The sequence below is a fragment of the Falco biarmicus genome, chromosome 7 (assembly GCF_023638135.1).
Source record: "Falco biarmicus isolate bFalBia1 chromosome 7, bFalBia1.pri, whole genome shotgun sequence".
Taxonomy (NCBI): Eukaryota; Metazoa; Chordata; class Aves; order Falconiformes; family Falconidae; genus Falco; species Falco biarmicus.
This window is the reverse complement of record NC_079294.1, coordinates 34,944,969-34,959,725: the sequence shown is the minus strand read 5'-3', so window position 1 is coordinate 34,959,725 and position 14,757 is coordinate 34,944,969. Positions and strand designations below refer to the sequence as shown.

Sequence of the window (14,757 nt, the reverse complement as noted above, 5' to 3'; positions counted from 1 at the left end):
GAGGGGCTGCAAGTGGCAGGTGGGCATCGCTGCTTTCCAAAAGGAGGATTTCCCTCCACCCTCGTGTAAGAGCAATCTCTGCTCCGCTTGTGTAATTTGATGGCACGAAGGGGCTCCTCTGTGACCCAGTTATTTTCTTTTTTTTTGGTTGAATTTTATCTCAGGTGAAAGCTGGGAGGGATTGGATTCATGCCATCTCCCAGCTTGACACTGAAGTACAATGAATTAACTGTACATACATTATTGGTTTCTGTGCGTTGCTGTTTTTCCTGTCTGTACTTAGTCCTAAAAGGTGTTTGGGAAGAAACACACCTTCCTCCCATGGTCACACCGCCATTGGAATGTGTTTATCAAAAGTGAGTTAAATTACTAGGCAATTGCATCATGTAATGTTTAACTATGGTCTGCCATGGGAGAGCGTGAGGCGGAGTGGTTTTCTGCTGTTGGGTGAAAAGGAGGAACCGGGCAGAGGAAGAGAGAAGAACCTTCTCAGAAAATACCCCAAATCAGAGGGGACTGGGTGGAGGCGAATGGGGTTCCTTTGGTGCTCTGGGCTGCAGCATGGCTTTGCTTTCTGAAACACTGGCTTGCTAAAGACACCAGCACTTTAAACCAGCTAATTGCAAAATATGCATAGATCCGAAACCGAACTAATGAATGCTGGGACCCATGCAGGTGCCCATCCTAGCTGGTAGAAGCCACTGGCTCTACAACTGCAGTGAATTTTTGGCAAATGCGACCAGGTGCGGAGTTTCTGCTTACAATTTAGCAAGGGTCCATATCCTCAGCTGTAGAAATCTGTGTGTCTTTGATACAGACACATAACAATCCCCAGCTCCAGAAGAGCTTAGCATGCAGGGATTTAGACGTTCCCTGGTGCTTGCCGTGAGCCATGGGCTCATGACCATTTTAGGATTTCTCCCTTTTTCTCTCTGAGGGTCTGACCAGAAGTTTCATCCTGAGCTAAAAATTGCGTGAAATTGGATGCCTGTGTTAAAAATGCTGTCTTGGTAAATCAGCATTTTCCTATGAAAAACTGCTTTACCTAAAAATTCCCAACCAGCCCTCATCCCAAGTAGCATGTCAAGAATGGGTGACACCATGAAATCATGCATTTTGCTCGTCACTTGGGCAAGAGTCCTCCCCTGCCAGCCCCAGGTGTGGGAATGAGATTTGTTACCATGCTGCCCGGTATGTAAACGCCAGCCATACTGGATAAATGCTTTTCACTGGAAAATGATCAGCAATTTTTAACACCTTTGCTACCTTGCCCTTTTTCAGGCTCAGGGGGAGAGATCGGGGGCAGCCAGCACTGGGGCTAAGTATGGGGTGTCAGGCAGCCTAGACCAGGGCTGGGGGGACAACAAATTCCTGGGCACATGGAGGCTGTTCAGCGAGTGTTGGGCTCTGGCAGGCCCCTGGGTGGAAGGACTTTGATCTGAGTCCAGCCTTTTCCCACCGAGGCATCGCTTTTGAATGTGTTCCTGCTCTCAGCCTTGCCGTGCGTGGCAGACAAAGGCGAGGGGAGCAGGGAAGAAGGAGGGGGGGCTGTTTACCCTCATCAGGAATGGTTGAGTGGCCCTAGTCAATAGAGCCTATTTTTCATTAACCTAATCATTAGTTTTTTCTTGCTGCCAATTACATTTTTCCTGTCAGTACTCAGAAGGGCATCGTTTGCATCTATGAGATTTTTTTTTTTTTTTTTTTTTAATAGGGGGCTTCCTGAACGTGGTAGGAGTATTTGAGTAGTGGAAATTAAAGTTTGATTTCTCCCTGGATGGAAGAGGATTTTTGGGTTTTAATTATCACACAGCTTGGATTCCTGACGGTTGAGGACTGCGTTGGAAAGGCTGGTTTCCATTGTGTGAAGTGGATAATTATGCAGCCCTCTCCCAGGCTCACTGCATTTATTGTCCAGAAGAATCTTCCCAAGCAAAAGGGGGGAGCAGATTTACAACCTGAATTGCATTTTCAGAACCTGCAAAAGTTTTGACTTGATGTTTGTAAGGAATGACTTTTGCAAATATTTAAGATCATCTTATTTACACTTTTAACAAAGAAAACCCCATCAGTTAATCTGGTAATCTGCCTTTTCCCCCACAGGTTGCTTAGGAAGTAGTTTTGTAAACGCAGGAGAACCCTTATGGAGCTGGACTGCTTTGTGCTATCAGTTTCTAAGCAGGAACCCTTTGAAGGCAATGGGAATTTCTGCGTAAAACCTACCAGCCCATTTGTATGTACAATGTTGAATATAATTTTTTCAGCCATCTGAAACTTGGCAGTGCTTTTTACCTAGGTGGTAATGTTAATCTGCCCCGGAGAAAATGCTGAAGGATTCAAACAAACCTAAAATTTCAAAGCAAAATTCATTCACAACTGTTCTGTTTCAAAAGGCTTTGGATTAACCTGTTGTCTTTCCCACAGGCTTTTGAACCATTGATGGTTAGAAGTTTGCCATAAAAATGAAAAAACTTCAGTAAAGGTCTTGTCACATATGGTGAAGCTTTTGCAACTGCAGCAAGCAAAATCTTTCAAGGATGGGATCTAATCTGCATGTGTTTGTGTGGGTTCAGATCTGGGGGCAAACGTCTTGCGCTGCTTTGAACTCAAAGAGACAAGTACTGATGGTGAATGCTCACTGTTCCTCCTTGCCGAGAGATGGAGCGGTGATAATGCAAAATGGAAACCAGGGGGCAGATTCTGGGATACACTTGCACTCATTTCAGTGGATTGGCAAGCTGTAACTAACAGGGCAGTTGGGCATGCAAATGTTTCAGTTCAGCCTGTTCTCCAGAGCTTTCTGGGTGTGACAGAGTGACAAAGGGCTTGGAACCCAACCTGACTTTCATTTGCAACTCTTTTTGCTTTCACTAGTGCAAACTCAAGAGTCTTTGGGCTTTCTCATAGCTACCTTCTTATCTTGAAAGATGATGTGGTTGTTTTGGGGAAGGTAGCAGCTTGTTATGGGGGTTTCTGCACTATGAAAATAGCTTAGGACAACTTGGTCTCCATTTCCAACATACTCAGTTTTCAAATTAGCACCTTTGTACTTTCTCCTGTATTGCCCTAAGACTTGTAGACATGGACATGGCTGTCTCCATAACCTTCTCCAGCCCTTTCCTCTGTCATGATGCCGTGAATCTTGACCGTAGTTAGACTGTCAGTGCTACTGAGTGTTTCCTAACCCACATGGTTTCCTGGAATTCCCCAGCTTCTTTGCATTCACCAAGCTCCTCTTTTTTAAGCTCTTTCGGCTAGAGACCATATATTGTTACTATAGTGTCATACCAAGCCTTGTGCATGTTGGCCTTCTGTGATTTAGGACTCTGAATTTCTGTTGTAAAGCTGGAAATGATAACTCGTAAAGATAAGAGTGCTCTCTCTCTCTCTCTTTTTTGTTGAGGGGGGGCAGTGTACTAACTCTTGAAATCCCTGGCTGTATTTTATAACAGGCAGCTGTTTCCAATATAACCTTTTAATTGTAAACATCCCATTAGTATCAGAGGGCCTTTACCCCAGCACTTGCTCTTCTTCACACACTCTTGCCAGGTCCGCTTTCTTCTTTTCTAGCCACCATGCAGGTAGGTGAGACTTTCTGCAGGTGATAGAAACCAAAATGCAGGGATGGTTTTCAGGTTACTGGGTCTGACATGCCAGTCAAAGGCTGTTCAGTGATTTCATTTTTGCCTTCAAATAATTGTGGTCCTTGCTTTCTGGAATTTAAGTGAAATAGCCATAGATTTTTTCGTGTGATATTTGTATAGAGTAGGCATGGAAAACAGAATTGAAGGGATCTCGGGGTCACCTAAACCATCACTTTGCCCCAAGGCAGATTCAGCTCTACCTAAACTACTCCTGACAGATGTTTGTCTAACCTGCTTCTGAAAGCTGTTATGAATGGCAGTTCCACCACCTTCCAAGGCAATCTCTTCTGGCCCTTAAATTATCCCTGTTATTAGAGAGCTTACTCTTCCTGGGTGGACAGGGAGAACAGTTTATTAACTTAATCATTTTTTGACAATCATTTGCATACTCAAATCCATTGCTACATCTATGGTTTGGTCTTTTCTCCTCCAGGCTAAGCAGTCTGGGTTCCTTCAAGCTTTCCTGCTAAATTATGCTTTCCACACTCTGATCCTCCTTATTTCTCTCCTGAATTCCTTCCAGCTAGTCTGCATGAGTCTTGAGGCGTGATGCCTAAAACTGGACACAGATCCCTATTCAAGATCTCTAATAGCACCGATGAAGGAGGATTATTCCCCTGTTTACATACAGGGCTTTTGTTTCTGCATCACGATACCATCCCACATTCTGCTTTTGCACCAGCATGACACTGATTTGTGCCCAGTTTACGAATTGCAGTAGCCTCGGGATCATTTTTCACAGAACTGCTGTGTATGAGGAATCAAGAATGCTGCCACAAAAGTTTAGGCCAACCTTAACAGAGTCTTTGAGCGTAGCATGCTGACAATGGGGTGGGCTTAGTCTTTGGTTGCTGTTGTAGAGACAGGGGCAGTGGCTACCACAGTGGTAGCCAAAGTCATGTGGGAAGAGTTGAGTTTTGGAAGCAGAAGGGTGGAATTAAATAACTGGATTGATACAAGTAGAAATCACTACAACCTGATGGCTTGGTTTCAGGGATTTTCCCCCTGGGACCGTATCCTCCTGGAAAGCTGTTAGAGGCTGCAGTGTCCATTGAGGTGCCCTCCAAAAGGAGGGTGTGGAGCAAAGAGGGCTACTCTTTCTGAAGCTTCCACACCATCCCAAATGTTTTGAGTCCTTTGTAGCTGGTGGAAAGCCACTAATCGGCTTCGGGGCTTTTTTTGACCAGGTCACGTGATGGTGCTATCAAGATTAAAGCAGCACGAGGAAGGAAAAGAGGCTTAAACAGCTGAGGGTGCCTGGCAGGTCATTTTAACCTTTTCGTAATCATTAAAGCTGCAGAATCCCATTAGGGGTGAGTGACTTGAAGCTCCGCTCCCCGAAGGAGTGCTGGTGACACAACTTTCCGTTTCCCCCGAGGGAGAGTCTGGCACAACTGGCTGGCAGGGCCCGAACTTCAAACAGAGCCTGGCCGTTCCTTCCCGTGCATCACGAAGTCCATCGCACCAGCGAGAAGCAATCCACAAGTCTATCAATTGATAAAGTGGAGGGTTTGTCTCTCTGTATCTAAAATTAAGACTCTCGTGGAAGGTCCTGCTTAGGCCATAGTGTGGTAGATCAGCCTTTGCCAATCCGCAGCAAGAGCGGAGAGGTACAGTATAAGGAAGATGATGACAATCTCCTAATTCACTGCTTTGGCACTGGTCAATGGGCTATGGCTTTAGTCTGCTGGGATTGGCGACAGCAGAAGAGCCTGCACTGCTGCAGTGCAGCTCTGATGTTGGAAGCAAAATTTTTTGGATGGAGCTATGTTGACTAAGGCACAAGGCAGTCAAAAAGCTTCCAGTTTGTTGGTGTTACTCTTTTCCTCTCTTGCAAGTTTTCATGAGCACAGCATCACGTTCAGTCGTCAGTCTGATCTTCCCCTGTCCTTCCTCCAGCTTCTGCATCTTTTGTTGTCTCCCTTCATATCAACTAGTAAGCACTGACAGAGAAATGCTGGTACCAGTCTGGAAGGGAGGATTGCTCTGAGCCACCTGAAATTTGAACTTTGTCCTACTTCCTCTTGAATTGTTGTTTCTGTATTCAGGCAATCCTTCACTGAGCACATCTATGTGGTTGCACAGCAAATGGCTTCTTAAAGAGGCCAAGGAGAACCTGAATTCTGCCTGTGTCACCGAGCGGTGATAGGTGTTGCAGGTATTGCAGTACCTGGAGTTGATCCAGACAGCGCCTCTTCCCTCAGACGGTGCAGGCTCCTGTGTGCAGGAAGCAAGAGCACGGCAGCAGATGGAAATCAGCTTTCCTCTGTTACACATACACCCATCAAGACTGTTTGGCTGTGTGTGTCTTGGACGTTAATATTTCTATTGCTGTGTTTGCTTATTGCTTCTAATTACCATGTGTCCACTCTTGTTTGAAAGCTCAGTCTGAGGCTGAACCTCAAAAAACTCACTGGTTGTTCTCAGAGTGATGCCCACAGTCAGGTGTTAAAACACAACTTGTAAAACAAGTACAGTCTTTTCCTTGGTCGTTTACCTTCAAAATCTCTGGGGGATAGAAAGAAAGATTTCCTGAGGAAACCTGGCCAGACAGTAGTGACTAATGATCAGGGCTGAGCTGGTCTGTCATGCGGGCAGCACATCGGGTGGGGAGCCCGTCTGAGCAGCCTGGTGAAGGTGCCATCCCCTGCAGGCAGGCTTAACAAAGACAGCTGTGGAGGAACAGGTGAGCAGCTACTGGTTGTCCCCATCGGGAGAGGGTAAGTGTGGTGTCAGACTACAAGACTGGGAGGTGTTTTCTCACCTTCCTGTTAAGCAGGTTTTATGGGTTGAGTGGGTTAGACATCCAGGCGATTCCAGTGGTTCCTGCTGTGCTATGCTGTGGTAGGACAGCCCCCATGAAACTGTAGTGTAAAGGTCACCCAAGCAAGGAAGGAAAACCGGTGGCTGCTTTTTGACAGGACAAGACAGCTTTCCCAGCTCTGCTGCGGTACATGGGCACACACATGCACATGCTTTTCCTTCCCTATCAGCCGCCTCCTAATGGAATCCTGATAAGGTATCAGGAGCTCTTGAGCTCCTGTTGACAGTCGTCACAGGCAGATGTTTTGCTGTGCGTGGCAATGATGTCATGGCTGGAGATCACAGTAGTGAGCTGTAAAAGCCCAAGTCAGGAGAGACCTTATCGGGCTGTTACAGACCGACTTGAGGCTGTTGAGCTCCCAGACAGGCCTAATGAACTGGAACTGAGCCTGGAACATGCGGTCTTGAAAAACTTCAGGGTTTAGTTACAGGCTTGCTATGAAATGTTAATTAAATAGCTGCAGTGGCATATGTTCTGTCCTGCCAGAGCAGCACTTTGCAGTGCCCCAGCCATGTCACCAGTGCGTAACCACCAGCTTGTGAGAGTTGAAAACAATGTGTATTAGTCTGAGACCAGATTTGTTTGTTGTTTGTGACAGGATTGGCAACACACTGTTGTTCTGACTAGTGGTTGAATACCTATTGTATACCTGAGCTATCGCCTGCACCTTGGAAATGAGCCCTGATCCCACCCGTGTTATTCAGACAGATGTTATGGGTGGCTTTGGATGCTCTGTATGGTCCTTTTATTTATTTAGCCCAGTCTAACCGCAGTGTCTATTCAGTAGAAGTGTGCTGCAGCACCTCAGCTGTGGAAATAATGAAGATTTGGCCTTTAGTTCTTGTTTCTGTAAGTGCCCTCCTGCCACTTCACCGCTGCCTGGCAGAGTGCAGAGGCAACTGCTCCCTACAGAGCACACGGTGAGTAAGGTGGTGGGACAAGGGGTAGAGGAGGTTGGTATGGTTTGATTTCAGAATATCCTGCAAAGCTACAAAAGGCTGTGAACTTCTGTCTGCCATAGACCTTGTCATTGCATATTCTCTTACCACATCCCAGGGGAGACCCCAAATTGTGGCCAGGCTCCTACTGGAGAGGCGTGTGGATTGGGGTTAGCAAAGTGTGGTATTTTGGATCTGAGAGAAGAGGACAGTTGAGGTTGGTGAGCTTCTTCACCTCACTGCTGGAATACTTCATTTACTTTTACCTACAGACCTGCCCTTCCACACCACTCATGCGCTTTCACAGCTGCGCTTAGTGATATTTTCAGTGACAGCCAGCTGGCTTGGAGGCTAGGTGCCAGGCTGGAGAGCTGCCTTTGTTCAGAGGGGACAGGGGCCAAGCCCCTCAGACACTGGCAGCATCCTCCAAGTGCTGGAGGAGGTGGCTTCTCCCTGAGTCAGGGTGAGTCGCTGCAGAGCTGAGCATGCCGAGGCGAACTGCGGAGCGTACTCTGAAGGCCCTGGTGGTGCCGTAGCAGAGGGTAGCACCTGCAAAACTCCAGTAACTCAGCAGTGGCTTTGTGGTGTCCCTGCTCTCATTTGAGCCACTGCTGAGTTAAGCCTGATGTGAAAATTTGCCATGTGCACCAGTCTGGAATAGGGTTTCCCAGTGAGAGCAGAAAGATGGGGACTGCCTAGGAAAAAACAAAGGGGGTGATTTTGTCCACCTCTCAATTTCCTTTGATGACAATATATAAGGAGATGTGAGATTGATCTGTTTCCCAGCTGCTCAGAAAGAGCACTGTTGTCTTAATAAATCAACTTTACAAGATGTAACCGCTGGCCCATTTTTCAGCTGGCTTGTCTGTGTCAAGAAGCAAAACTAGTAGAGCAACAGAAACCTGAAATATGGTGTTGAAAAGCAGAGGTGTGATACCAAAACGGCTGATAAACAGCGAAATGTTTTACTGAGCACAGGTGAAGGCCTTTTTTGAGATGATCTTTAATGGAAGGGGAAGAACCCAAAATGTCAGCATCCCGTCATGCAAAGAAGGCGGCAGCAGCTGGGTGCAAGGTATAAACCTGGCAGAGCATCACTCCTTCCTGCATCTTTCCTCCTTGGGTCTGGATTTGGGAGAATCCATTAGGGGATGCTCCTTTTTATGAGGAGAGAAAGAGCCTTGTTTGCAGGACACCGACCAAATATAGCCGTGCTTTACTGTCTTAAATCATACTTAGGAAAAGTAGCTCCTGGGGAGAAAATGCTGTGGGAGGCAGTGGTGTCCAGCCTTGCTGCTGGGAGTGTGGGGCACCTCCATGGTGCACATGGGGACAGTGCTGGAGTGGGGGACCGTGGTCCTGACCTGCCAGCCAGCACCCCAGGTGGATAGTGTGTCCCCCCCCTCTTTGTAAGAGACATCAAAAAGACAAATCAAACCTCAGTGGGATGCTGTGGAAGAGGACTAAGGCACCTCTGTTGGCTCAAGGCTGCTTGTGCCGGGTTGTTTTGTATTGCCCAGGCTGAGTGTAGGGACTGGGGGCTTTTGACAGCTTCCTCATCGCACAGACACCTACATTAACCTTTTCTTGCATCTCTGCTGTAAACTGCCCTAAGTAAAGGAATTGGATTTTTTTTCCTTAGATTCATTGAAGTGCTAGGGCCTCATTATGAAAAGGTCTTAAATAAAAGTGTCTTGATCCCAGCCATGTAGCTACCATGCAAACCTCTGCTCTGTGTGCTTATGGTTTGGAGAAAAGACGTATAAGACAATGAAAGCATTTCTTTTGCTACTGTCAAAAATGTATAATTCATCGTATTTACCCCTCTGACAGATTTCTCCGAAATCTCAGATGAGAATCGGAAAGACTCCAGTGTCTCCACATGTCTTTTAAAATGACACTGTTCTGTGCTCTGCAGGCTGAAGGATTGTTTTGATTGTTAAAACACTTTCTAATTTATGTTTTAAAAAAGCTTCAGGAGCCAGGTGGTTCCCTGCTCTGAGGCCATTGAGTTAAAAAAAGGTAGAGTGATTTGTCTTGCCTCAATTTAGCTGTAATGAGTATTAAGTGGTTTATCTATGTGGAGAAAAGTTACTCAGCTAGATTACATCCAAGTTGAATTACACCCTGTTCCAGATGGAGTATATTTTTTAAGACAGTAAATCTTGAGGAGGGTGGATATTAACAGTAATGCTCTTTCCTGGGCTAGAATGCAACTCTTCTACCTCTTGTGGAGATAATGTGCAGAGCTACATCCAATTAGTTTTTCAAAGACTTTTTAAAGAAAAGTGACTTCAGGTTTTATGGCTTTGCAAACAATTCAGCTTGAAGCATTTACATTGTACAAGCAAGCGGTGGCTGGTGGTGATTATGGTTTTCATCCATTTTTTGTTGTGGGTAGCAGCCTGGCAGGGCACGATGCGGGCTCTCTCCCCAACTTCTCTTCTGCGCCAAGTGTGATGGCTGCAGAAGGGAGGGTGTTGGATGAGCGGTGAGATGTTTTGATAGGAAATCTTTTCCCTTTGGTGCCACCTGGTCCGCTAAGGCACCCATTGCTCATACAGCTGGTGCTTGTGGCCCCAGGGCATAACTGGGGGAGGATGTTGGCCCCACTGGCATCCCAGGCAGCACCAAGTGCCAGGGCGTCCTCCCAAAAAGCTTATCCTTGATGATGTGTCCTTCACTACCATCCTTGTCTGCTTCCATGATACTGTACCTCCCCTTCACTGTGCCACACCTGCAGAGCCAGCCAGCATGGTTGTCGGGCCAGGGTGGGATGAAGTGTCAGGTCACTGGCAAGGCACCAGCAGGCATGGGTGCACTTGAAGTCAGTGCCACGAGGTGGTGGCCAGGTGGGAGTGCTGGGGGTACACCCCAGCACCCAGATCTGGGTGCTGCTTGTGCCACGAGAGAGAGAGTGCATTTAGGCTGGTGAAGGTGGAACATTGCTCACAGCCCACGGCAGGCTTTGACAAGGCAGTGAGGGCCGTTCATTTAGTTTCTAATGAAGAGGATGAGGAGGTCTGAGCCATCAGTGATCCAGCTCTCCTGCCTCTCCTGGGTGGGTCAGGGGGGCCATCCTTGCCCCATGGCTCTGGGGGAGGCAGGAGAGGAGGGAAACTCACTGATAAGAGTAAGGTCAGAAGCAGAAAAATGTTGGGAATGTGTTTCTTGATCTAATGTGGGAGAGACCCCGCCTGAGGTTTTGCTGCTCAGTCCAGCAGAATTACTGCCTGCTGTCACGAGAGTTATGGAATCTTTTAGACCTGAGATCAAGATGCAAATGGCTCATCTGGCACCTAACCTGCACACAGGCAGGTCCAGGGGACGGAGGCAATTCATCTCTGAGGGCACAGCGAGGGTGGTGATGGCTCTGAGCACTCCCAGCCTTTGCCTACAATGAAACATCTTCTGCTGACAAAACAGCTCATTTACTTTTTTCTTTTTTTTTTTTTTCTCTCCATATATTTTATGTTACTGTGGGGCATCTTCTGGCTCAGGTCAGACATCAGACATGTTTTGGGGTTAAACAGTGGTGTTTGAAGAATTCTAGCAAATCTCAGGGCAGGATTTCAGGATTGGGGGTAGCTGGGGTATACATTGACTCCTAGGGATGCAGGGCTTGCTTTCCCAAGGAGCAACTTTTTTTTTTTTTTTTTTTTTTTTTTTGCAAGGGATATGAAACCAAAGTGAGGACATAATTATCTTTCCTTTTCCTTTTTTTTGGCAGCCATGCTCTATTCTTTCCACCAACCAACCAGTCAGTCCTTGTAGCATTCAGGGCCTGAATGCAACAGCTTCTGCTTAACATTGATTTTCCGTAGCTGTTAGCGGTGCTGGAACCCACCACAAGCACATGTAGAAGGGTTTGTTCAAGAAGTTCAGGTTGCCCACCTCCACCTTGGGTGACTTCCCACTGTGCTTGAGCACAGAGCTGCAGGAGAGGAATTCCTGCAGTTTCTCTGCCCTGTGTGGGCATAGAGCTGTGAGAAAGGGCTTGTTTGCAGCAGAAATAGTTCCCGTAAGTGTTTTGGGGTTTTTTTGTTTGTTTTTTTTTTAGTTGCTATTCTTTGCACATGATACAGCTTGGTAGTCCGTAATATAAACACTTAGAAGTGATAAGAGAGGACAAAGGTAAGGAGGGGCACTGCATGTAACAGGCTCTCTGCTGCTGGGGAAACAGGCTTAGTCAATACTGTGGTTCTGGTGGAGCCTGTGTCTGCTGCTGGCATCACATTGCGATCTTTAGCATTATCTAGCATTTTTACACTTGTTTATGCAAGTGTTGCTGTCTGTGCAATTTATGCATGCGGAGCCCGTGCTTGGTCTGGAGACGTATCTCTTGATTCCCAGGCAGGCGTGGATTGAGCCTCTCCTTTGACACCACTGTGAATCCTTCCTTGAAGCTGCTTTGAGTGCCCTGATACTTTGAGATAAAAGCCCGGACCTGCTGTATCCAGATCACTGCATTCATTGTGCAGAGGCACTCGGCTCTGCTGCTGCCCTGGCAGCATGCGGGAACGGGTGAAGCTGGAAGGCAGACGGGGAAGGACACCTTATCTGACTAGATCTACTGATGGAGGCTGTCAGTGTCCAGCACGAGTTAGAATGGTGAGCCTGTGGTTGACTTCAGACAGAGCTGGAGACCGCTCTAGGGACTGTTTAGCCAAATGGGTATTACTGGACTGCATTTAGGGGTAGATTAACAAAGTGTGGTGGCCTGGGAGACAAGAGGAGGTCAGACCAGGAGGTCTATGGTCCTCCTGGCTTTGTACTTAAGAATCTCAAACTCCCCTCTCACCCCACTGGAGGGGGAGGTCCATTACTCATTCAGCAAGTTGTTCAAGCTGCTGCTGAAATCTTGCTGGCTTAAGTACCGATCTTCTGCAGCATTATCCTTGCCATCTTTTGATACACATGACTAAATTCACAATGCTGTTGGCACGAGGCCTTTGTGGGGAAGGTGCTATGGATTGATCCTATAACCTACTTGGTTTGCCCTCTTCTCCTCTGACCTGGAGACTCCTCCCATGTTGGGGTGGTTGTTGGACAGAGAGAGTGTGCAGTCCGTGCAGCTGCAGGTGATGTTGCTGTGAGCCTTGCTACCACTTAAACTGTTCGCTGAACTTACATAGCTTCCTACGGTGTCGTCTTAACCTTTTCCATGAGGACTGGTTTGGATTTCCTGCGTTTGGACAAAGCACAATCCAAACAAAAAAGCGAGCATGTTTCCTCTGAGAGTGTTAGTGCTTTAGATGGGCACTTGACTCGGATCTGTCCTGCTGTTCCTTTATGTGCGGTTTGGCACTTGTCTGTGGCAGCACTTTTTCAAGCATATTCCAATTTTTCTCTTGAATGGTCAAAGCACTCTCAGTGATTAGCTGTAGCTTGCAGGCTAGCTCTTCTGCTAAGCTGCCCCCAGAGTGGCCAAGAAATGGCATTCAGGCTTGCACCAAGTGTGTTTGGCAGCTACCAGCAAAGGCAAGGATAAACTGTTCAGCGCAGAGCCAGCTTAATCCTTACATGTGTGCATGGGCATATGTTTGTGGGTGCAGAAATGCAGCCAGTGGTGCCTGCTAACCATGGCAGGGCTGATCCTGAAAGGTGCTGGCGGTCCTCAGCGCACACCGGCCGGTGTCGGCATGGTTGCATTAACACACCTGGTTCCTCACCAACTCATGCTTAGCGAAAAGTCCTGTGATTGAATAGTGACTTTTGCAGTCATGCCACAATAAATTAAACGAGGTAAAATATAATTTGATTCTGCAGAGGCCTTTTAGCAGTGCAGGAAATGCTTGGGTTTTTTCATATGCTTAAGCTGCAAAACTCTTTTCCTCCTGCTGTTACAACTCACAGCCTCTGCTACCAAAATTGCAAGTGGAAGAGAAATTATGCAGACATCCAGGTGGATGGAAGGAACTATTGCAAACTGCTATGATATAATGACAACGGAGGAAAGGTTTTCCCAGGTTCCTCTATTTTCCTCCCTGCAAAATTTGCAAAAATGTTGCTTCAAAGCATGTTCCTAAACAAAATCCAGATGTTTTGAAGAGCAGTAAGCCACCCACAGAGCTCTCCAGCAAGTTATCTTCTACAGCAGGTCACCCTATCTAGTGTTGCAGTGGTAAACTGGCCATTACATTCTCCGGTTCGAATGTTACATTTTTATGTGAGGGTGTTCTGTATTTTATTGTCCTGGTATTTTTCTGTTTAGTGTCACATCCTTCCACTAGAAAAAGAGATGACCTGGGTAGGTAGCTGTGTACGTCAGGCTGCATGCATGCTGCAGCTCTGTGACCTTGCTGTATGCACTTCTTCCCCTTTTACAGCACTGGGAGTTGTGGCAGTGACCGTATTGTGGGGCTGTGCCAGTAGCTTATTTTTGTGAGTTTTTCGGTTGTTTTTGAAAGAAAAAGGCACGAGTGTGGAGGGGTTGTTTATTCAAATGTAAAAGGAAACGTTTTGTTCTGTTGTTGTTTTGGTGCATTGTAGATGAATGACAGTGGCTCTCAAAACTAGGAAATTACTTTTACAAAATTATGTGTCACAATATTTCAACTTCACTTTCCTTCTGTACCCCCCATTCCCCAACCTGGTGGCCCTGATACAGATTCGCAGAAGAGATTGCTGTTGCTGAATCTCAACATTTTAGTGAAAAAAGCTTTTGGCAGAATCCCCTCCTTACTGTATACGCTTGGGGTTTTACTCATTAGGTCTTTCCTAAACTTGCCTTCCATGGAGTGAGAGAACATATTGCTGTCTGACAGACTTGCCTGAAACACAAGAAGCTTATATGTATTTTTTCTCTTTTCCTAAAGATACATCTTCCAACTATATCAGGCAACTTGAAACAAAAGTGAAACTGCTGGAGGATGACAACAAGCTTCTTTCCCAGGTAGGTTTTTTGTTGCCTAATAGATATTAATGTGGCTTGGTCCTTTTCTTGCTATACAGAGTTGTGTCTGACTGCCCACTTGAATACAGAAGGGCTTTTGGTAGGCACCCTACCAGGGCAAGAGCATAATGGTCTCTTCATATCAACTGCCCTCCGATAGAATTTGGTCTCCTTCTGTTAAATAAAAAAAGGGAGAAAAAAAAAAAAGTAAGCTCCCTGTTAGTGTCTGCCTGTGGTTCAGAAATACATTAACACATCCCTGCAGAACATGTTGATCCACTGTTGCTCTCGGTGGCGCTGCAAGGTTCCAGTGCTGTCTGTGCAGTTGCTGTAGGATTTTGTCTTGCTTGCCCATTTACATTGACTTTTATCTTGTTAAAAGAGGAGGCTGTAGTCAAAGGACAACCTTGAGAATAGTTTTGTGCAGTGCTGGCTCCCAGCTTTTGTTTGAGATCT

General features: G+C 46.5%; 1 protein-coding gene across 2 annotated transcripts in view; it reads left to right on the top strand.

Moving 5' to 3' along the window:
* The window catches only part of CCDC85C (coiled-coil domain containing 85C), a 116,242-nt gene that overhangs the window by 55,614 nt on the left and 45,871 nt on the right, over positions 1-14,757 (top strand). For both annotated transcript variants that reach the window (XM_056347209.1, XM_056347208.1), the window contains exon 2: positions 14,225-14,301. In XM_056347209.1, the coding sequence (XP_056203184.1) occupies positions 14,225-14,301 (77 nt within the window). The remainder of the gene's footprint in view (positions 1-14,224; positions 14,302-14,757) is intronic.